The sequence below is a fragment of the Uranotaenia lowii genome, chromosome 2, assembly GCF_029784155.1.
Source record: "Uranotaenia lowii strain MFRU-FL chromosome 2, ASM2978415v1, whole genome shotgun sequence".
NCBI lineage: Eukaryota > Metazoa > Arthropoda > Insecta > Diptera > Culicidae > Uranotaenia > Uranotaenia lowii.
Genome location: NC_073692.1, coordinates 165,444,655 through 165,469,569, shown reverse-complemented (window position 1 = coordinate 165,469,569; position 24,915 = coordinate 165,444,655). Strand labels below are relative to the sequence as shown.

At 34.0% G+C, this 24,915-nt stretch overlaps 1 protein-coding gene across 1 annotated transcript in view; it reads right to left on the bottom strand.

The window, feature by feature from the left end:
- Positions 1-24,915, bottom strand: part of LOC129742059 (uncharacterized) — a 75,823-nt gene that overhangs the window by 26,048 nt on the left and 24,860 nt on the right. Inside the window, 3 exon segments of the mRNA XM_055733906.1 lie at positions 5,747-5,865; positions 23,788-23,993; positions 24,194-24,308. Of these exon segments, the coding sequence (XP_055589881.1) occupies positions 5,747-5,865; positions 23,788-23,993; positions 24,194-24,308 (440 nt within the window).

Sequence of the window (24,915 nt, the reverse complement as noted above, 5' to 3'; positions counted from 1 at the left end):
ATGGAATTCAAACAATTTATTCGTACTTGTCATTCAAAGTCGCTTATTGAGATAAACTTAATCGGTAATAATTGTTAGTAATGCAATTCCTATGCTAATTAATATCGTAATCATCTTATGTCAACAACTGCAAAAATTGGTTAAATATATTCAATAAATGCATTGCAAAAGACGACAAGTCTTGCAAATATACTGACAACACTGACAACATCTATGTTTTGCAGATTGTCGAATCGTTAAACAGTACAGCTAATAGCTTGCTAAGATCGCACCGCGCTGAATACTATTATTGATTGTAATAGAATCGTCTATGAGATAGGATAGGGGCAAATAGTTGTATATAAAAAATGGCATTTATAAATAGATTTGTTTGGTAGCTGCGAAAAGTGAAGAACAAGACGAGATCGTGCGCGCTTTCAATGGTTTTCATCAGAGGCTCCAGTTTACCATTGAAAACGAGGTAAATGGAAAAATTAAATTCCTCGATACGATTCTACGCCGAGGATCGGACAACATCACAACGGAATGGTTCCCGAAGGATCCAGGTCGTTATCTGGACTTCAATTCAGTTAAAGCTTAGTTCTTTTAGAAATGGGACACTTTCATTTGCTAATAGCTCGTTAACTAGTTATTGGATATTGAAAATTTTGACAGCATTTTGTTGGCTGTAAAAAGTACTATTCGACCTATTTTTTTCAAAATTTAAAATTTACGCGTTTTTGAGATATGTACGATGCGAGAGAAAAAGAAAAAAATAATTTTGCACAGTTTCCTTGAAAATATGTCATTATCAAATTGATAGCTGACAAAACCGTTGATTATTCAAAGAATTACTGAGTTTTTGTGGTGGATAAGTATGCAAACACTGTCAATAATGTCCACAAAGCTCAAATCAAGCATTGGAGAGAAGCACATGATCGGCAACAACGGTTAAGTATCATCAAGGAAGTCAAGTCTCATACCAGCACTTTTAATTTTCAATAAACGAAAAACTAAGGGTAGATCGCTGAAATGTCCAAAACAATTTTCTCCGATAAGCTGAAAGTGTCGCCTAGTGATGACTCATTGAAATCCAACCTCAAACAACCATTTTTTGATAGTTCCAAAGCTCATAAGCTGTAAAACCGGTACCGAAATAAAAACGTTCAAAAATGTGGTCAAAAATAATCAAATTTTTTCATTTCGAAACAACTGTATCCACTTAAATGCTTCCAGTTTCCAGTTTCCAGAGAAGTATTGGACCAAAAAGTATCAGAAATTGAAGAAGGAGGGTGAAGCCACCTAAAATATAGATTTTACGAAGCATAAGTTGGAGAAACTGATCAATACCTTGACTGAAAAAAGTGTGCGCCGGCCAATGGGAGATACCAAGAATAAAGTAGAAATTTCTTTAATAAAAAACGGTAAATATTTTTTTTCAAATTTTTTCATGAAAGATCATAACATTACCTTCTTTTTCTTCATAGAAAGTATTTCGTTCAAACGAATGGTTTTTTAGATACAGGCATTCGTAACTGTCCCATTTCTAAAAGAACTAAGCTTTAGTCCATTTTCGCATAAGAAAAACACAATCGTAGCATTAGTGGATAGAGCAATTAAGCTAACTCACACAAAATACAGGGAAAATACCCTAAAAACATTTAAAAATATACTTAAAGTAAATAATTATCCCTCAAACCTAGTCACAAAGGTAATAGCAGAACGAACACACAAAATATACAATAGTTTGAGTGTTTCTAGTAAAAATATGACCAACTTTGTAACCATTCCATACTGCGCTGGTCTGGGAGAAAAGTTATCAAGATATTTGAAACAATTCGAAATCAATGTCGCTTTCCAACCGTTAGACAAGGTAAAGAACATGATTTTCACAAAAACAAAAGACAAAATTCCAAAGAACAAAAACATAAATGTTGTTTATGAAATTAAATGTGGACAATGTAGGAAATCATACATCGGTGAAACTAGCCAGTTTCAACGAATAGACAAAGGGATTCATTGAATTTTAAAACTGCTTACGACCCTGTCATTGTTAAATTAACACAGACACTGACAAACAAATGTAAACGAAAAACAAAACAAATTGTCCAAAATCAAAGTAGTTTATACGATGGCCAGTAATTTGTAAGTTCCAATTAAAAATTAAAATTAAGATTGAATGTTTAAAGAAAAATCTAATTTTAGTGTCCACTGAAGAGGAGCGAAAGCCAGAGTAGCTCGAAACGTCTGGACAACTGGTAAAAATTGTTTTTTTTTATATTAAAACTTGCCGAAAAAAGTCGATAAAATCCAAGAGCAAACATTCGCGGCGATAAATCCAAATTCAACACAGTTAAAGTTGGTTCACAAGATGACAATATACATACGCAGTATTTGGAAATTGGCATTCAGTATTTTTATAACAAGGTTCATCAATTTAATCAAAAATACATAAAGTTGTATATGGTTAAATTTTATTCGCAGTAAACATTCAATTCTATTGTATTTATGTTCACGGCGATTCATATTTAAATCGTAATATGGGATAAATATAATTGCTTCGGCCACCTGCAAAAGGAAATTGTAATCAAATTGTAAGACAGGAAATAGAAAGTTGTAAGTTGTACAATCCTAAGATTTTGAACAAGGCAAAGTTGCTATCAAATTGTTGAAGACGAAATACAAAATTTTATATTTTCAAGGTAAGCAAAATTTGGTCCGTATATACAGGCGCATATAGAGTATTCTATTCAACTTTCTCAGATTGTTCAAAAGTGTGTATATCTCAGAAACAACTGAAATATACAGACCAAAATGTTCACTGGGTATGTACAAACGGTACATACTCCCATAGGGGGTAGGGTAGTCGGGTAAGACGGACACCTTAAGGTAGAATCCTAATTGAAAATCAGATATTGCTTTTTTCATGGCTGTTTTCGTGCAGATGGGCAATTTATGTTGTTTGCTAACGCGTTAACTATTGGCATCAGTAAATTTCCTTCATCAAGCAATTTAAAATATGCTTGCCAATTACACTTATAAAAAGTGGTCGGGTTAAACGGACACTTCTTATAAAAGGTAGATATTTCCGGAAAAATTTCTGTCGAAGTACTTCATTTTGTGAATTGAACATTTGAGAATGTTTATAAAACAAAACGGAACCAACTGGTAAAAATCCTGTAGCGAAGTTGGGTGGTTTTCGGAATTCCATATTTTATAAGCGCTTCCTTTACCACGGATCTACTTACTGATTTAATGGCCTGTTTGAGATGCAGAGTGCTCTTTGGTCGACAATTTCTCTTGCCAGGGTCTTCTGAAGGCATTTGGAGGATTAGACCGATGGAAAATTAGAAATACCTGGAGAAACTTATGTGTCCTTTTTACCCGACCTTGAAGTATCCGTCTTACCCGACCTAGCAACTTTTTTTCAAAACGTTTGTTGCTCAAGCTCTTTGATCAAAATTTGCTGGGTTTACTCCAGGTGGTCAATGAGAAGTCTAATGAACATTCCACCGTTGAAAACCAATGAAATTTCCAATAATATAGCGAGTTACTTTGACTATTTTCTTAGTATAAAAAATTACATCAAATTGTGCATCCTCAAAATTTTTGTTTATTTGGCTTATCATTAAAAGATCTTATTTGCTGTAAATCAAAAATGGGTCTCGAAAGTCTTGATACACTTAGGCAAACATATTCCCATCATTAGATTTGTGACAAACTTCGTAATTTTCGAATTATTTGAAGTGTCCGTTTTACCCGCTGTGTCCATCTTACCCGACTTTCCCCTATAGGTATACACACCTTGAACCAGACTGCTTGTGTACTAGGTCAGGCAAATAGAAATTTTGCTGCAGCATTTTTTACTTTTAGACAGAAGAATGAGCACTTTTTGAAAAGATTTGTAATGGTTTATGATAAAAAGCCGGAACCAAACAAAATCAACAAAGCTGTTGTTTCATAGATGAGGCATGCTCAGTTTAGTGAAACTTGTAAACTTATCCTATGAAAAACTCTCTCAACAACTTAAACAAAGTTAGAAGAATGGTCGTTCTAATGAAACAGAATATGATGCCTGCTCACTGGTCGGTGATTTAATCAGATAAATTTGACATTTGAGCGCTTTTTTATTTTTTTCTTCTGATTTCTACCCCTGGCTTGTGTAGGGCCTGATCGTGTTCTTGAAAACGTTTTGGTAGGTCTAAATTTTCTTGGGTGATAACAGCAGAATCTTTTCTAGTGTTGGAATCAGGGGGGTGGCAATCTGGTTCTTCTTGCGAACAAGAATCTTTTTCTTCTTTTCTATTCATCGGGAGAAACGTTTATGTTTTTCCTCTCAAATCAGTACAGAGTTGAAAAAGTCAAAAATTCAACCAATGAGGAACCAGAATGATTGTGGTGTTAATGTGCAATCATTCATAATTCCCTAGGATTTGACATCTAGTCCGGTTCCTTGACATCCAAATTTCAGGTTTGTTATGGGCCCACAAAATCGTGGGCCCGTAATTTTGATGGTTGTCAAAATCAATGACAAAGTATAGGGATGTCACCCCCCTGGTTGGAATCAGTTCACACCAGTGCCACCAAATTTGAATTAAAGTGAAGATTATTGATTCCATGAAGTAAAGGAATGTGAGAGGTTGTATTAAGCGTAATTTAAACATTTCAACTGATTCAACTGATAAAAGCGATGCATTTTTCTGACTGGTTCATCTAGCTGACTAATGAACAGGCTTGACTTCATTTCTAAAAGGGAGAAAAGCGGCTCGCCGGTAAAATAAACAAAATACGGTGGTCAAATCGTGCGCAAAATATTTGGACCACTAGTGGGGAAATATTTTGAAAAAATTCGCAATAGACCGTTGGATCGTGGAATCGATGGAGGACAATCGACTAAATTTGCAGAATTTGCAGAAGGCACGAGTGGTGCACAAATAAAAACTTCTTTATAGGAAGCTTTCGCAAAAACCACTTGACAAAACGTCACAAAAATTTACACAGGTAAACATTACATTACTAGGCAGCTTCGCTGAAAATATCATAAATCCCCATCCATGCATTCAAAAGTCATTCACAAAACAAAGTGTTGCATTTTTTAAAGAATACACGTAGTAGGTCCCATACAAAAGTTTGTTCTTCACACCCAAATCTATCATTTGAAGGTTGAACTCCCTGATTCATAGACCTTATGCAATTCTGAGACACCCAATAATATCTTCAAGCATCTTCAAATAAATATGAGTTTTTAGAATTAAGAAAGTTATACTTGGGTTATTTAAATTCAATTTTGAGTTTAATCACGTATCTTAATTTTTGGTTGATAGAATTTTTGTTTTCATAAGTTTTTTATAAATAAATTTGCATCTTTAAAAAAAATTGGAGAATCACCCTACACGAAATCCTTGAAATTTAAAGCAGTTTATTGTTTAAGATCTGAAATTACAATCATATTTATACTCTGTTAATATTTGCTTAGTATTTATTTACTAGGAAAATGTAATTAATCTGTTATTAATCTGGATCATTGAAACAAAAAGTTTTAATGAAGAAATATTTCTTTATAAAAAACTGTCTTTTCTCAGACTTAAAAATTAATCAATCATTAAATCGAGGGAATCATTCAGTGGAGAATGATGATTCTGACAACCTCCAAAAGCATGAACCGCCTTAGTTATTTCCCGTTAAAATGTCCCGTTGGAACATTTCCTAGATTTTGGGATTGGAATCAAGCAGTTGCAAACTAGGTACAGACAATACTTATACTCACTCTCGAAAGTCCTCAGATGTAACAATTTCGATGGAGTATGTTTCAAACTCGTACGCTTCCTCGCTGTTTGGCATGTATTTGGCGATGTTCATCGTTTCGTAAGGACTGTGATAGAACACCTGAAGAGGAACAGCGAGATAGGCGAGAATGAATAGTTTCGGACGGCCGTCCATTCGTCCGTTGATGAGACCGCCAACGGTTGATGATTGTCCCAAAAATGAGCGCACATTCGTTTTCGGAAACAGAAGACAAAGTTACTAAATGTTAGCAGGTGCTAGTTGAAATGGCTGTTGGAGTTTTGTTTCAAGTGCAAGTGCAGTCAAGGGGATTTAATTATGGCAATGGTAATCTAACGAAAACGTTATCTTAAAGGTGACGTATATGGATTTCAAACATAATTTTCAAATTTGTTCATTTAGAAATGGCCAAAGTACGACCGCTTAACATGTAGTCAATTTAAATTTGGTGCAGGTCCCAGCTTGTTTTCAATGCATAATAAAGTGGATATAATCAATTACCGAAATTGCTCCATCGAAGCCGATGAAACTGTAGGTTATGTCACCGTCAAAGAGATTGCCGAACCTAACATCGTGCAATTTATGGTTCCGATAGAAGCTAATCTGCTCCGGTTGCACACCTCTCAACATTAGACTGCCATACATGCCCGGGCCAAACATGAAATTCGTGGTGGCATGTTTACGTTGCCACGATTGATGACATCCAGCCAGCATCAGCATCAACATCGGCAATCGACCACATCCGCCCAAGGTCGGCACATAGATCGTCACAAAACGGGAGATATGCGAAAGAGATTAGGAAAAAAAATCAGCCAAACATCGAAAAGGATGGAGCTCAGGTGGGTTTGGATTATTTGCAGTGGGTCATCGGTTACGGTTTTTACGTGACAGTTGCATTTCAAATTGAGAAAAATTCATCAACTCGAACGGTTTTCAGATATTTTGAAATCAATTGATTGTTTTTATTGAAATTAATCCCCTTGCAGTTTGTTAAAGTTAAAAAAACAGTATTTTAAAACCTTAAACAAAAAACATATGCTTGATTCAGAACAAAGAAATTATCTAGGATGTAATACAGAGGATGTGGATTGCGAAAAAAAAATGTTGCTTTACTTTATTCTTTTTTTTTCTTCTAAAAACAAATTGTTGGGGAAGTTTAATTTTGTTTACCTTAGTTTTTTTTTGGTAAAAAATTTTAAGATTTTGGATTTTGTAGATTTAAGAATTTGTAAATTTTGGCATCTGCCTCTTTCGTTAGTTTACAGTTTGAAATAAAATATGGGGCCAGAATCTTCTGGATTAAACCAAAAGAACATGAACCAAATTGTTAACAAGCATTTTTCAACACAACAGTATGGTTTATCAAACAGAATGACACCTCCCATTTTTTGAATGGAGGGAGGTATACATAATTAATAGAAAAAAGCGACATAACTTGTACGTATAATGTTCATGTCCTATTGACGAAATTAGAAACATGCGAATTTTGAGAAACCGATATGATTTCTTTTGGATTATGGCCTATCCCTGGGATCAGGGCCGTAGGAAGAACCGAATCATGGGGGAGGGGGTTTTGGTGACTGATTTTTACCTATGATTTTTTGCCCAACAATGCACGAATTCAAAAAATAAATAAAACAAATTATGTTTGTTACTATATGGTTATTCATTTTTAAGTACTTTGACATTAAAATTTTTCGTAACAAATCGTAACTTTAGAAAATTGGCCCTAAACCTAAAAGGTGAGCTAAATTCGCTTTCATCGATGGTTAAAATTTTAGAATTCTTTTCAGAGTCTAGTAGATCTGGGCCTAAAAAGTCTTTTTTAGGAGAGTTTTCCATTTCTTAAAAAAATTTAAATAAATTCAATTTTCAAAAAAAGTAGTAGATAAAAATCATCAGATTTTCAGATCGAATTTCCTTGATGCAAACTTCAACCAAATTATTGATTTTAGTATGAAATTTGGTTTCAAACAAAACTGCAATAATATTACATTGCGGACCAAATATGAGATATCTCGTTTTAGAAGCATAATTCAAATGTTGTGAATCTAATAACGAAATATCATTCTTCAAAATGTAACACAACACTTCCCGTTACTCAAATATCTATATTTAATTAGCAGAAATTATGTGTGAATAATGTCAAACAATTCGCTGGGAAAATATTGAATTTAGGGCAGATATTTTAGGTGAAGATTTTTCTTTACCAGTAAATATCTTTCATAAAGAATCAATTCCATAATGAAAATCCTGTGGATATTTTTTTATATAAAATTAAATTTATAAAAAACACAAATTCTACCTTTTATTTGTGATTTTCAGTTGAATTGTGTTTACAAAAACAAATAGCTCTTGACAATTTTTATTTAAAAAATTGAAATCTGGAAATTGAATTGACAAGCAATTTTAATACATTCAGAACCGCGAAGAAATCTATGACGAGAAACACCTAAATTCGGCCTTCTATATCTCAGAAACTTTCATTAAAATTTTGTAGCGGCCCACCACACTCCCCCACACCAAAAGGCTCAATTGAGCCCCCTGGTAATGGACGCTACTGTTCTCAGCATGTCTGGCAGAAAAATAATAATAAAAGTAAACACGAGCAAATTTTAATCATGCTGAGAACACAAATATTTATAATGTCGTGCGAGGAAATGTACTATTTAACTAAATTAACTACAATATGAATCTCAATGGAAAATAATTTCCTTTGAAGAGATTCATTATTCAATATTTACTATTACACTATTTATTTATTGCTAATTTTATTATGTTATGTTCAATAATTTAATAAGATTAAATACAAACTACAAAATTTTTAAAAATAATAATATAAGTTATTAACGCTACATCGTACAAAAGGTAAACAAAACAAAGACTGGTCTGGACAACTTCTTGAATTTTTAAAGTACGACAAATATTGCGTTTAATTTTGTCGAATAAAGTTTAACACTTAAATTCAGTCCATTCGAGTTATACTTCGAAGTGTAGCACACTGTTGGCAAGCGGAAAATACGAGATATCTCGTATTTGGTCCGCAATGTGTTAAGTTCATGATCTCTTGAATTCCCGAACAATTTATGTTGATTGTAAAATTAATTTGCAAGGTTAACTTTTTTCTGAATTTTGAATCTGCATTCTGAATCTCAATTCCGAAACTGAATTCAAAAATTGCTCTTTGAGTTTTTATCCGAATTTCCATACTATTTTTGTAATGAACACAAAATACAATTTCAGAATCTTATTCCAGACCAGAATGTTAAGAACCAAGTTATAGAGCCCTCATTCATGAATCTATTATTTAAACTCTGTAGTTCAGGTTTAGTCTAAAATCACTATTTAAAATATTTATTTTTGATCTGTATTGTGAAACAGAATTAAAATATAAATTTACAAAGATCTGAATCTTACTATTCAATTTAGGATTGCCATTTCGAAGCTTTAAATTTTTGAATTTTGTGTAAGAATTGAATTCAAAATTTATCTTTTTTTATATTCGGAAAACTATTATCATAATATTGAAAATGCATATAATTTTTAAAAACATGCTTCCATTTCTATTTTCTTATGATTATTCGAACTAAAAATCAAGAATGACGAACTGAAAATACGAAAAAAAAAACTTTGGTTATGGAATTATGGAATCAGAATCTCTGAGATGGGCTTAATTTAATTCGAAACCTTGCTCGATCAAAAATAAATTACTTTAATGAAATCAGCTTTACAAAATATGCATTTCAAATTCCACGATCGCAGGCGTGGCTCAGTAGAACAAGTTCCACATCGCCAATGGTTGCTACTCCGTGATTGACCGAGGCCACCAATTTTGTTCAAAGGTCAAATGAATGGTGTCTGGGACTGACAGCACATTCACAATGCCCAAAACTGATGCTCTCTCTTTAAATATCAATAACGACGCCGGCCACGTCCTAGTAGTCAATAGATAGATTGAAAAAATAGAGAAAAGGATGAAAGAAGTAAATTTGTGCTTTAGGACCGAGGTCACCTCTGCATCCTAGCAAATAATTTTGGTTTGGAGTTTGGGTATAAGGATATAATCAGGAGACACTTTTGACTAGTGCAATAGTTTTGGTTGTCAATATGCTTCTGTTGTTTAATATAATTAGATGAATAAATAATGAGAACTTTTTTTTTATTTCTTTCTGTTTATCCATTTCGATAGAACAAGATTTTACAGATATTTTGACTGTGTTAAAGTTTATAAAACTAATAAATTTAAACCTGGTCAAATTCAATGAAACTTTAATTTTAAATAGGGGAGATGAGGGCATAACGAGCACCCGAGGCATAATGAGAACTACGCTTTTCTACGAAAGTGCGTATTTTCTTAAATAAATTTTCATGAGGATTTGTTTCGTACTTCCTATAGTATTAATTTTTCACAAAAAAAGGAATCTCCTTATCATCTTTACAGAGATATTTAAAAAAAACTAGCTTGGTTCTAAAGTTACGAAAATATTATAATTTTTGAGCACCACGAAATAAGCTGTTATGATCTTAAAATAACCTTGATCAATAATGTACGCACTGCAACATGATGTACACATTGTTTCTCAATTTTTACCATCATAAAATTTTTGATTTTTCACTTTTATCAATTTTAAAACACGTTTTTACTTAAATTTGTTGACTAGGGGCATATAGAGCACCATATTATCGAGGCATAATGAGCATTTTCTGCCGTAGAATCTAGCAGCGAATTAAAATTGATTTAAAGCGCCACACCTTGACTAGTTTTCATCCGACAATTTAGCCTATTGGTAAGGTGTCGGAGAGGTAATCAAAAGACTAGAGTTAGATTTCTGTTCGAGGTGATTTTTTTTCCATTCACAATTCATGATCGATTTTTTTATTGTTACATTATACGGCTAGTAGCATCATCCTCCGAACAAAGCACTTAATGTATGAGCGTGCGTGAATTGTTTGTATTCTACAAACAGACCTAGATTATTTTGTTATTGCTTTTTTGATGAATCTACGACTCACCTGACTTCATCGAATTGAATTCGCTGCTAGATTCCCCGGAAAAAACGCACATCTTGCTCTGATTAATGGTGCTCATACTGCCTCAGGGGGGGTTCTCATTATGCCTCCACAGTGGCTGGTTTTCAGCTTTTGGCAAATTTTTTTAAAATGCATTTTTTTAACGTTTTCATCTAGTTTTTCACGTTTTAGCCCGTTAGGGAATAGGCTTTTCAAGTGTCTGAACACGAAACAATAATGTAACCTCCATATTATAGCTATTTTCTATGGATAAATAACCGTTTTCCTTAAGGTGGCCATTATGCCCCCATCTCCCCTACAGAAAGTTATATTGAAATAAAATATTACATGATATTAATTCATAAATCTTTCTAAACATTATTTAAAAAAATTATAACAATAATCTAAAAAATTTCTTTTTTTTTTATTCAAACCAAATAAAATGTTATTTAGGCTGATGCCTAATCTACTTCACAGTGGAACACAATTTAGACTTGGAGTTGGAGCTGTTTAAGAAAATCGAATAGAACATATGATTCTAAGGTAAACTCGTAAGAGATCCAACAGACAATGAAAATAAAGCGTGCCTTGAGCCAAATTTTCCAAAAACTAATTATCTTATAAACTATGGAATAATAAAATCATAACAGTAATTTAACAACGCGCTCAGCTTAGGAAAAAAATATTCAAGAGTAATTTTCTTAAAAAAAAAAGAGCTGAGTCAGTAAATAAGTTAAAATTCCACGTAGATGTTTGTTGATAAGATTAAACACCTTGTGCTTTATGAAGTCAATTCCGTATATAAATAAAAATTCGTCACATATTAGATTGTTTCCTTAATCCTCTTTTATGACACTTGTAAATCTATCACCAAACATGCATGATTGAAAGTTGTGTGGAATTTATGAACCATTAAATGCCGTTTAACTGCATCAAAATAGTAAAGGCAATATATTACTATCGTTTTAAGAACGCTTACAAACATAAAAAATAAATACAAAGGAACGGGCTCACCGGGAAATCCAAATGAAATGTCGATCCTAGATGTTGGAGGAGTTTGTCAGGAAAACTGCTTGAATCTTCGAAGAGTTTGTTTTCCGAAATTTTCTATAGTTTCCGTCTTTTGATTGGTTCCGTTTCAAAAACTGTGCCCATTTTCCGAATTTTGAAATTTTCAATTGTTGACGACAGAAAAAAAACGCGTCCTTTCCACTTAGCCACAGCCTACCAAGTCCTCAATGTAGTATCTATCAATTTAGATACACAAACTAGTTTTGATACAAGAAAATCATTTATTTTACTAAATGACGGCTTCTTTTTTGAAACGGTGGTCCCGATCTGACATCTATGCACAGTACGACAAATATCGGATAATTATCATGAAATTATTTTAAAATTTTGAACACAAAGAAATTTTTTTCTAATCCCTTTTTATGAAAAGGGTTATTCATTAACCCGGGCCGGGAGCTCTCCTTCTTTATTTTGTCGCTTCGAGAATTTCTTTGGGCCAGGCAAGTAAAACTACCAAAATGAACGTCGCGGTGACGTGTTGAGAGTTGTGAAAGAAATAATAACAATAAATCTCTTTTTTGCAACAATAAAAAACAATGGTCGAACAATTGCATTCACATATGCAGGTAGCGCGCACTTCTAACAACTTGGGAACAAAAGTATTTATCAAAGTAGGGTGGGTGTTCATAATTTGGCATGTGTACCTAATGTTAACATACCGTTCGATTTTGACAGTTTTTGACGTTATTTTTCACTTTTCACACATATAAAAAAATGATAATGTAACGGATCATGTGAACTTTATTTATTTTACAAACAAATTAGTTCTCTAACTCACAGGATTTTTCGGAAAATCCGGATGGTTTCAAAGTATGTCTAAATTGAATGGAATTGTTAGCATATTTCTTAAAAAATACCTTTTTCGGAATGGAAGATAAAAGCAGAATTTATCATCCGATTTTTTTGAAATTTTTCGTTGAATTGTTTCTTATCATGGTTTAAGTAATTAGTATGTCAGAACCATGTTTTTTTCCATGTAAAAACTTAAAAAAGCTTTTGTACACAATTAGGAACACTATTCCTAATGTGTTCCTAATTATAACATAGTCAAAGTTTCCCAAACTATATCAAAGTTATAGGATGTATTTGAAATGAAATTGACTTCAATTACAGTCCCCCCACAATCATGGGTCACACACAATTATTAGTCACCGATCATTAGAACTGCTGAAATCTACTAAACCAAAAGAAATTATATCATATTATTATTTTTAGTTAATCGACAATAACATCAAAATGCATTAAAAATATTTTTTGTGCATTTGATAACAGTAAAGTTGCTGTTTGAATACTTTTTATCAAAGGTGAACTAAAAGCTGTGGAACTATCGCATAAAATTCCAAATTTATAAGGTTGACATCTTAAACCGTTAAGCCTCTTATGCGGGCATTTCAAAGATTCCAACCAAATGAATTGGTCCCATATAAGCACAAAAGAAGAGTTTATATTTTCCAAATAAAACTGAGCGAATGAAATGCGAAAATTCAATAATATTTAGCAAAATAAAAGTGACCCATAATTGTTACAGAATCCACCAAGTTCCATACAATCATGGGTCACTTTTTCGCAAGCAAAACAAAACATTTCTTGGTTGCTAGCTCAACCCAATTGCCCCTTGAACGTATACTAGCAAAGAATGCCCCTGAATGTTTGCCAGAAACTTGTTAATTTTCATGTTGATATTCGGGTGTTGTCATGGACTTCTATGTGACTAATAATTGTGGGCAATATGACTTATAATTGTTACAAGCTTAAATTTTGACCCATAATTGTGGTTTTGAAAAACGTTGATTGTTTCGGTAAATTATTTTATTTTTCAACGAAATTGGAAACAAAATCATGTTTGAAATCAAAGAGGGAATATATAATGACTGAAATTCATGCAAAGCTTGGTGTTTGGTCCACTAACACCTGTATTAATGAACATTTGATGGTGAAATGATACGTTAAGTGACTAATGATTGTGGGGGGACTGTATATTGAATTAAAGTTATTGAATCAAATTGTGTCTTTACTTAATTTTCAACGAACTGGTACAATAAAATGTTTTGAGTTAACACATGATTTTTTTTTACTTGAGTGTATTTTTGAGCTAAAAATGTCGAAAACATATTTTTGCCAGATTGTAAAGAACCCATCCTATGCGACAGAAAAGGAAGCCATCAAGTAACAGAGAGCTTCTCAACAAGAACAGAATCAACAGAAAATTTTTGAAAAAAAAAAAAAAAATCTAAATTAAATACGTTTGACACTGTCATGCGTCACCTGGTGCATAATGCAACACTTTTCAACTTCAATGGCCTCTAAAAACCTAATGTCCACCGTTAATCATACCGTTTACACATAAAAAAAATATTTAATAAACCTAAACCGTAAAATATTTATACACCTTCAGTGTTAATATACGATAATAAAATCAATATAAAGTACGGCATCGAAAAATGTAAAACTTTCGATTTTTTAAATTTTCTCTGAGGCTCAAAAACTTCAAAAAACTATCTCACGATGGGAGAATCTATGGCATCATCATTAAATGATTATTTTATTACATTATCTATATAATATATAGAAAAAAAAAGCAATTTCTGTATGTTTGTTTGTTTGTCCTCTAAAGACTCAGCCGTCTTAAGAGCTAGAGATCTGAAATTTGGCATGGATGCTCATTAGGACCAGGAATGATGAAAAATGTTTTCAGATTTTTGGATGACCCCTTCTGAAGGGGGTCTTCCATACAAGACAAATATTGTTTTCGCAACATTGAATTTACTTTTCGTCGGATTGTGTTGAAAATTTGCACATGAGTGGTTTGAAAGACGAGCAATCGATTTCAGGTGTCAAATTTTCATTCATCCAAAGGGGTCGTCCATATTAACTATTCGCTGTTTTTGCGATATTGACGTTATTATACATCGTATTCAGATGAAAATTTGTACACGATAGTTTTGAGTAACATGGAGTTAACAGTTTGAATTGAAACTCGTACAGAGTTAGCTAAGTATCTTTTTTTTTATTTATTTATTTATTATTTTATATCATTATGGGCAGACATTTAAACAAAAAAAAGCGCAAGGTTTTCTATTTCATTGCATTCGCAAGAGAGTTTCCGTGCGCGACGGTTGGTTTTTTTTCTCAGCCCGTGTTTTGATCAAGGGGCTGAAAGAGAAGAAAATTTCCGAACTGACATTTCAGTACCGCACTGACGTTTTGGTACCAAAATGCCATTGAAATCAAAGGGGAACTGACGTTGTGGTTCCAAAAAGTCGGTACGGTCCGTTTGTATGTGATTTGACAGTTGCTTCAGTCCTTTGGTTTTGATAGCGCGGATGTTGGACGTAGCAGCTTTGCCTTAATAAGTGGTGGCAATAAATCTAAAAGTGATGAAAGATGCATAGCAAGATTGTGAAAAGTACGATGTGGCTAGCATTCTAGCATTATGTCCTAAAAGAATGTTTGTCGTCAATGGTGAAAAAATGGCGACGCACGTTGGTTGGGTTAAATTTTTTCATATTCTCTGGGAGATAGCGGCTTATTGGTGTTTGTGTGCTGATGTGAAGTGGCTCGCTCAGCAGCCAACCTGGAATGCATGAATTCAATTGGAGGCGATTAACCCCGGTGAGATCAAACCATATTGAGTGAAACCATGGCATATGTTTTAATTTTTTTGACTGTTTTTAAATTTTCATGGCCATGAAATGTTCACATCCTGGCAATGCTATACAAACCGTATGGAGCACATCTCTCAGATTTCCCCTCAAATTTCCCCTTTTTTGACACATTTAAGCTTTTTTCTTCAGATTTGAGCTTTCATCTCCTATGCTCTCAAGGCAAAAAAAGCTTAAATCTGAGGAAAAAAAGCTTAAAAACGAGATTCACCAACACTTAGTTAAAAGATGTTGGTCACACGATACATAGACAAATCCTGTATCGTTGCCGGGACCTGGAAATGTTGCGCATAAAACTAAAGTAACAGCGTTAAGTTTTTTTTGCTTTTAATCGTGTGAGTGAGCTACAGCTGGTTGATAAACACTTCTATCCAACCAGGTCCCGGCAACGATACAGGATTTGTCTATGTATCGTGTGACCAACATCTTTTAACTAAGTGTTGGTGAATCTCGTTTTTAAGCTTTTTTTCCTCAGATTTAAGCTTTTTTTGCCTTGAGAGCATAGGAGATGAAAGCTCAAATCTGAAGAAAAAAGCTTAAATGTGTCAAAAAAGGGGAAATTTGAGGGGAAATCTGAGAGATGTGCTCCATACGGTTTGTATAGCATTGCCAGGATGTGTATCCAACGAATGGTCGACATGTGTAGTGGTGTGTGGTGTTTGTCGATGAAATATTTCAACGAATAATAGGTCCGTTCAATCCACGCAATCATTTTATAAATTGGTGCTCCAAAGTCGTAGTATGAAAATTTTAGATTTGCGTTGAAATATCATTTTTTGAGGATAGATATAATCTTTTCTAATATTGAAGGAATTTTACTAAAGTGGTAGTAGGCATTTTGAATATTTAGGTTAGGAATTTCAAGAACATGACGATGAATTAAATTAATAGTAAAATTGATGCCTGACGCTTTTTTTATTTTTGAATATCAGCATAGTTTATAAACGCCGATTTGTTTATTATTTCGATCTAATTATTTAATTGAACGCCAACTTATTTTACAGGTTTTTCAACAGGTAAATGCTTCTAAATACATATATTCATCATTACATATCATTATATGCCTTTTGGAGTTTGGGGGATCCATCCGGGCATCCAAATGAAGCGATTCTTTGAGGAGAGCATTGGGCTACCTCATATATAATGAATCGTGGATTGAGGACGGGCTCGTCTCCCCACCCAGTGGAGCGCTATTCTTTGTAATGGCTCGATTCAGAAACTTTATGACTTCAATATGTTCTTTCGATGGAGAAATCTCGTTCCTTCTCCCAATCAGATGTGCAAGTGCCTCTGCTTGCATCTCTAATCCCTTGAAACAGTCCATTCAAAGACATGTTGAGTTCATCTAATTTATGAAACTTGGTCAAGTTATAGAGAACAAGTAGCTCGCTGCTACCGGCTGTGCCTTGCTAGCTGGGTGGTAGAAATACATACATACATACATACATACGATAGTTTTGAGTAACATGCAATCGATTTAAAGTATCAAATTCAGCTTAAGGGTCCGGCAAAAGGTATCGTCCATATTAACTGTTCAATATCTTAGTGATATTGAAGTTTTTATGCATCGGATGGGATGAAAATTTTCATTCATTTTTCACTTTTTTGAGCATTATTGACGTTATTATGCAATGGATTGCTTTGAAAATTTACGCACGGGAGTTTTGAGGGAAGCAGAGCTGCAAATTATCAGTGTCAGACAGCCAATGTCAGCCGACTTTGATACTGCTTTGCATGTCTATGTCATGCGATACTGATTTTTGGTCAGCGACATGTGCTCACAATGTCATGACCAAGTTGAATGAATGACATTATGCTAGCTCCGACTTTTTTCTTCTTACGGCCAACAGCTACATTTTTTCAACTGTTGCGCAACTTATAACGTAAAATCCCTCCCATAATAACCAAAAAATGAAATAGAAAGATGATCGTCTGTGTGGTGCGAGTGGAGTGCAAAAATGTCATTCAATATTGACATAGCTGCCTGACCGACATTGTAGCTTGGTCATTCAGCTCGTAGATGACTTTGATATTCTTTCAATAACATTGACTACTAGACGTTGGTCGAGTCAAACAAAATTGACTGAAATTTGTCAGCCTTGGAGGGAAGGGCAATCGATTTCAAATATCAAAGATTGTATAAGAGGCCACCGAACGGGGTTTAACTTTTTGGCAATAATGGCGTTGTTATGCAACGATCGAGTCGAAATTTATACACGAGGATTTTTTGGCATGGTCAATTGATTCCTGATTTCAAATTTAGTAGCAGACGCAGAAAAAGGGATCGTTCAACAATTTTGCAATTATTGCTTAACAATGATTTCGGAAGTGCATCTGGAAAATGCTTGGAAATTGACTTCCACACAAGCTGTTCATGACATATTCCAAGTTGAAAGCGGAACGGAGTTCGTATGGAATCAGCTAGTATTAAAATAAAATTGAATAAGTGTTGCGGTACACAAATGTTGCAAATACCCATGCTATTGCATGGTGCTCTGTTTGACTGTGCTTATTTGTATCCATTACAATGAACTTTCTAAGGAAATGGTAAAGTTTGATTTTTAATAAGCTCAACATCCACTACTTTCTTCAAAACTAGCGTTAAGGAATATTGTGTAAGATTTTAATATTCCTTATTTCTCTATTCATCTTCCAAAAACGTTATAAAATTTGTAAAAACGTGAGTTTTAAAATTTTTCTCATTAAAGTATCAAAAAACAGAACCATATGCAAAATCAGAAAAAATTATGTAATATTGGGTACCGGAATACATTTTCCCTCATATGTTAACATAAGGAACACCCATATAACAATTGGTGCCAAATTAGGAACATCGACACACTTTAAAAAACATGATTTTTTTTTCGTAAATAAAAGCTTGAAATGATTATTTCAAACCATAACAGAATTCAGAATTAAAATTGGATCTTAGTTACCAAAAAATTGTACATCTAAGAATTGAAGATTTGGCCTACTAATATCAAATCTAAAATCCTCTGACAAAATATAGCGAAATTAGGCTCACTTACCCTAGAAAAATCGCTATTTTTTGGTGCTTTGAAGAGTGTTTGATGCAGAACAGACTTCAAGTTTCAATCAATAATGTAATAAAGGGTGATACGGTCAAAATGTGGTCAAGAGAAAACGAATGTAAATCGGTGAAATCGTTTATTTAAAAAATCAAATTAAATAAGTTTTTTCAAGTTTAATTAGTATAAAATTCAGGTAAAATATTTAGTTAGGCTTCCGCTTTTTTAAATCCGATTTGCCGGGCCTTACGCTTAACCCCTGCCATCAGATTTTGTACAGCTACCTTGTCCACTTTCGATACGGTCAAAAATTTGGTCAATATCAACTTGACGTATTCCTTTCAATTTTGTATTAAAAAAAACCTGAACACCCCTCATTTTGAAGGTGTGTGTGTGTGTGTGTAGAATGTTGCTCCTATTTTGGTTTTGGAATTCACTTTTCAGTTGTCAAAATGCCGTCCAAGGAAGAAGAGCAGCGTATCAAAATTTTGCTCGCGCATCGCGAAAATCCGAGCTTCTCGCACGCAAAGCTGCAAAATCTCTAAAATTTGCCAAAGCAACCGTTACAAATGTAATTAAAGTGTTTGGGGGACGTTTGTCGACAGCCAGGAAGTCTGGATCGGGGAGAAATCGAAAATCGGAAGCCGCTGAGACGACAAAGAGAGTTGCCGGTAGTCCCAGCTAACATGAAATCGTAAAAGAAATGATAATCCATATCGAATATTTAGACATTTTCAATAAACATCGTAGACACGTTGGTATTGAGTGATTTTCCACCATTCATTTACGACAAGCTTTGCCTAAAGAAAGTTGAATCGGATAGCAGTTTAGTCAAATCGTAAATATGTCTCCAAAACGTTGAGAATATGCTAATTCAACATTTACGATTTGAGTGAACTGATTTACGATAAATGGGCGGTCCTTCAATTACCACCCTTTCCGGTCTCCTCTCATAAAAAGAGAATCTCACCCATAGAGCTAAAGCGTGGTTCATATCAGTTGATGAGTTGGCATCGCGGTAAGATATCGGACAGCCAACTCGGAGGACTGGAGTTCAAATCTCGGTCGGGGAATTTTTTTTCGTTTATTTTGCTTTTTGTGGAAAAATCGAATCGTTGGAATCTTGTATTGTAGATATATCGCCTCCAATTTTGTAGCTATATGCTATTTTGGTAAGTTTAATACAATCTTTTCACCTGGTATACATGTTTGAATAATTCTGTTGTTCTTGTGTTATACCTTCATAAATGTTTGCTGGGGTTTCAAGCGAAACCCTAACCTCTCTCTCTCCGAGATGCCGCAAATAAGCTGGGTGTATCGTCTACAACCGTGCATCGAGCCAAAAAACGCGAGCCGGACTATCGACTTACAAGAAGGTAGTGACTCCAAATCGCGATGATAAACAAAATACGACGGCCAAAGCGCGATCCCGGAGGCTGTACACGACGATGCTGACGAAGTTTGACTGCGTGGTAATGGACGACGAAACCTACGTCAAAGCCGACTACTAGCAGCTTCCGGGACAGGAGTTTTATACGGCAAAAGAAGGGAAAAGGTAGCAGATATTTTCAAGCGCATGAAACTGTCAAAGTTCGCGAAGAAATATCTGGTTTGGCAAGCCATCCGTACCTGTGGCTTGAAAAGCAGCATTTTCATAGCTTCCGGGACTGTCAACCAAGAAAGAGTGTTTGAATAAACGTCTGCTGCCTTTCCTGAAGAAACACGGTTGTTCCGTACTGTTTTGGCCGGATCTTGAGAAATACTGGGCTATTGTCAAGCGGAATCTAAAGAAGACCAAAAAACTGCTAAGGACGAGCAGCAGTTCAAGGAAAATGGCTTTCTGGCTAACTGAATATTTTTCCTGAATTTTATACTAATTGAACTTGAAAAAGAAATTTAATTTGATTTTTTAAATAAACGATTTCACCGGTTCACACGCGTTTTCCCTTGACCAAATTTTGACCGTATCACCCTTTAGTCCTCAAAATTTTTTCAACTAAATGTCCATAAGCAAGTTTAACACATTGGCTTCCAAATCAGCTTACCAGATAAACTATACTTTTTTGAAAACAGAGTTACGCGTATAATAAAAATGCATGGTTTAGAAGACTGATCCCAAACTTTTGGCCGTTACACCATACTGCGTGGTGATCCCAAAAGTATGAAAAAAGGATTCGAATGTAACATGAATTTTGAAATAAGGTTTACCCCACCCTGAGATGATTGAATTTAAGTGCAGGTTTTGGAAAACGGCCCAACTTCAAATAAGCTAAGTTTAAGCCATATAAACTCAACATAAACATTTTGTCAAAAACATACAAAGAAAATTTTGCTCACAATGATTTGAATGAGAACAAAAGTTGTTTTCGATGCAAAATAAGAAATTTATTCTCATTATTTCTTTCATAACTCTTAACGAGGGTGTTGGCCTACTTTGGTGTCTTCAGATAAAAGTTGCCTCATAAATTGGGCTATACAATGGTATTTTTTGCAGAATATTCGGAGATGCAGACGTTATTTTAGACGCCATTTAGAGCAGGGGTGAGTAACCCTTTGAACCAATGGGCCAGTTTAAATTCCAATTTTTTTTCAGCGGGCCGCACGTAAAATAATGCTCTTTAATAATTTGCTGATCTTGAGAACATTAGAAAATAAATTTTCTATAACATCAAATTTTTGACGAAAAACATTAAAAAAAGGTAACATATAAAAACCTTCAGCATAGTTTATCAAATTAAGTTCATCACTAAATCAAATTCAGTTTTTGTGCTCTGTCTTTTTAATTAATTGACTCATTAATCATTAAAATTCAAATTCATTTATCGAAATTTTCTGTTTTCTTTGCGCATTTTAAAGAAGTTTTTAAACAGTTATGTTTGCCCTCGAAGTCCTGATTTTTTTTCCCACGAACAGTGATAAAGACATTTTTTATCATGAAGTTCCGTAAAGTATATTGAGCAAAGTTACCAAAATTCGAAACATATATAATTTTACTGATTCGTAAGCAAATTTTATCAAAGAATCTGGGTTAAAGTTATCCTTCTTGATTGTTAATTTTTAAACAGATTTAGAAAGATTTTCTCCATTGAATTTTTTAACCCCTGGGAAAAGATAAGGGACACTTGAGAACACAAGAAATTCTTAAAAATTGTTGGCCTTCTATTCTGAATACGAGATACACTTGAAAAAAAAACCGAAACCCATTGGAAATTGGACTAAGAAACACAAAATCCAAGACTGAAAAACTGTAATCCAGAAAAATCCAGAAAAAAAAACGATTAAAGACATAAGCAGAAGAAAATAGCTTTATTTTTAATATAATGTATAGATAGTTTTTATTACGTTTACAAAGCTGTTGGCTCAATTGATTAAATATTAAGAGCCTTAGTTTAAGTATTTCTTGTTTATAATAGAAAAACAAAATACTGGGATAGGCTTTCTTACGCTCATTAATGAAAATCTTAAGTAATTTTTAATAAGAATTGCTTTTTTCTAAGTGTAAAGTCTCAATAGGTTGCATTTTCGAGTATTTTAATTCTACATTTTCATCTTTGTCAGAATAGAAAAAAAATCAACATCTTTGGCCACCAGTAGTTCTCCATTTTAATTATAAGCTTTTGCTGACTTGCTATTAGTGATAGATTTCGAAGTTGGAACCCTTTCAGAAAAATAGAAAAAAACATGAAAAAAAAATTCTTTACAACATTTTTGACATCATGACTTATGTCTTTAATAGCACAATGAATGTAAAATTTTCATAAAAATATCACCAATCTGAATGATTGTAGGATAAATGCAAATCAATACACGTGAAGTCAATTTTCGAACAAGCCATATTCATTATCTCCATTATTTTCATTGAAGTATTGACAAGTCTATTAATATCGATTTTTTTTTATTTATCGAAGGAAAAATCGAATAAATAATTAAGTTTGAGAAAAGCTTCGCGGCCCGCACATTCATATCTCGAGGGCCGCGTGTTGCTTATCCCTGATTTAGAGCTTATTTACAATTTTTATATTAAAGGACATTACTTAAAATGTTTTGAATACTTTATTTGGAAAGCTCATTACATTTCAATGCGTTTTGATGTGCTATTTTATGATTTCCTTTCAAAGATTACAGAGTTTTGTAGCTTTGAAATATGGTTTTATTTTATTTACAAAAAAAAACGAGTTCGATTTGGACTCCAAAAATAAAAATGTAAGAAATCGAAAAAAATGCATGTGCTTTTAAGTCGTAAAAATTAATAAAATTTTCTATTTTGTGGAAGATCTGAAGACCCCCGGCGCAAACTCGTCAGATAATATTGAAAAAAAAATCCTCATAACTAACAATCTATCGTTGGGTAAAGTCGTGAAATAAAAAGCTTCGTGGGCCGCACAAAAATGTCTTGAAGGGCCGTGGTTTGATTATCCATGGTGTAAACCATTATATCAGCAGAATTTTCAACATCTGCAGCCATTTATTGTGTGCCTCGGTCATTTCAAATCGATATGAAAGTTTCCTCTTTCCTAACATTAAGAACCCTTTTATTGCCGTTGAAAATTGAAACAACAAACTCAAGACAGTTTAATCGCTCACATAATTCCCGGGCTCCCTGCAACAAGTCGAAATTTAGTAGCTAGCCTGGCTTTTCTCCACGAGAAAGATTAAGTGCTTACAGCTGAAAACTCAAACACTCATCCTGAAAAGTGGTGTTTGATGAGACAACATTCCTTAGACAGTTCCCTAGAAATTTTTCAACCCTACTATAGCTACCACTATCATCATCGGTGTGTGTTCTGAAGCGAAGGCAAATGGGTCACCCCCCGGGCCTTTGCTCTTTCAATCTTTCACTTCTTCATTCAGTCTGTCTGTCTCTCGGTTCCTTAATTACATTTGAAAACTTTTAGAAGCTGTAGCAGTGATATATCTTTTTATGTGTAAATTTTGATTACAGAGTGTTCGCTTTGCTAGTTTTCACCTCATAAATTCTTGGCCCGCAAGTTCATCACTTCACTCTGCGAATGGGTGACAGATGATTCCCAAATGTGGGTTGCCAAATTCGAGTTCACAGTTAAAGACCATTTGGCGCGGTGAGGTGGCGGTTGCAATTAATTGTGGTTTCTTCTTCGGACTTTGGGTACATACACCCCTTCCAAAGTCTTTTGAAATGGGGGTGTTCAGGTTCACTTTTAAGAGATTTGAGTTTGATGAATTTTGTTGTTAATTGTTTTAATGTCTGACGGATTCTTTTTCTTGTAACTTACCTGGTGGTTAAATTTGGAGCTATAAAATTATTTGTAGTGTAGCATATTCCATACTCGGTTAGGATTTGCAGGGTCCTAATGTACTCCAAATTGTTCTGACTTCGAACTCTCAACTCCTGATGCTCTCTCATTGTCAAATCGTAGGTCATATTGTAGATAACGTTGATATAATCCTGGGGGGTGATCCCTAGCTTGTTGAGAACTTTCTGGAAATTGAGTTAGGAAAATTGTGAGGATACATACAATTTTAGAAATGAGTAAATTAAAAACTTCTCTTAGAACATTTTCGCATATTTTCATCACCAAATATGCTTCGAGTTTTTACCCACTCGTGTTTTGAGCATCATCATCATTTTCGATATTTTGCACCGACGACGACAGATTCTTCCATCCATCCCATACTTACATCGACATTCGGTGACCCTTTGATCTCCCGGAAGTTCATGTAGGTGGCATTTGCCAGTGATTCCATAAAATCGAAAAACTCCTGCTTCTCCTCTTTATCGGTGATGCCATGATGTCTGTGGGAAAATTGGAAAGCGGACTAAGTTTTTAAAGATATGGGAAAACTGCTGGATATGAGGTAATACGATTTTGGTTCCGAATGGCAGAGAGATTTCACTTGAAGTGTACGAGGGTGACTTTATGGCCAGTAGGTGTATTCAAATTTGAGCAAAATTTGTGTTTGTGGGAATCAACTAAGTTATCGTTCAAACTATAGTAAAAATTACAAATACTGATATCCTCACAACGATAAAGATTAAAATATAAACAAAATAAAATAAATTGAATCACTCTCATCATTATTTGAGAACAGCGAGGGGGCCAACACATTTGTCGAAAATAATTCCTTCTTGAAAGGAGCGCCTCTCTATTGAAAACCATATATTAGTGATCGGTTTTATTTGATAGAAAGCCGGCAGCTGAGCATGCTGAAATGGAATTTCAATAATTTGATTTCGGTTCCGGAGATAATCTAAGTGCAAAGCTATGAAGCTTCCATTAAAATGATCTGCTGCGACAAGTTTCTATAATTTTATACTTTAAATTGAATTTTGATAAGCCAGTGAATATTCAGATTTATAATGTAGATTCAGCTTTAGAATCCCAAACGCAGATTCAGCATTG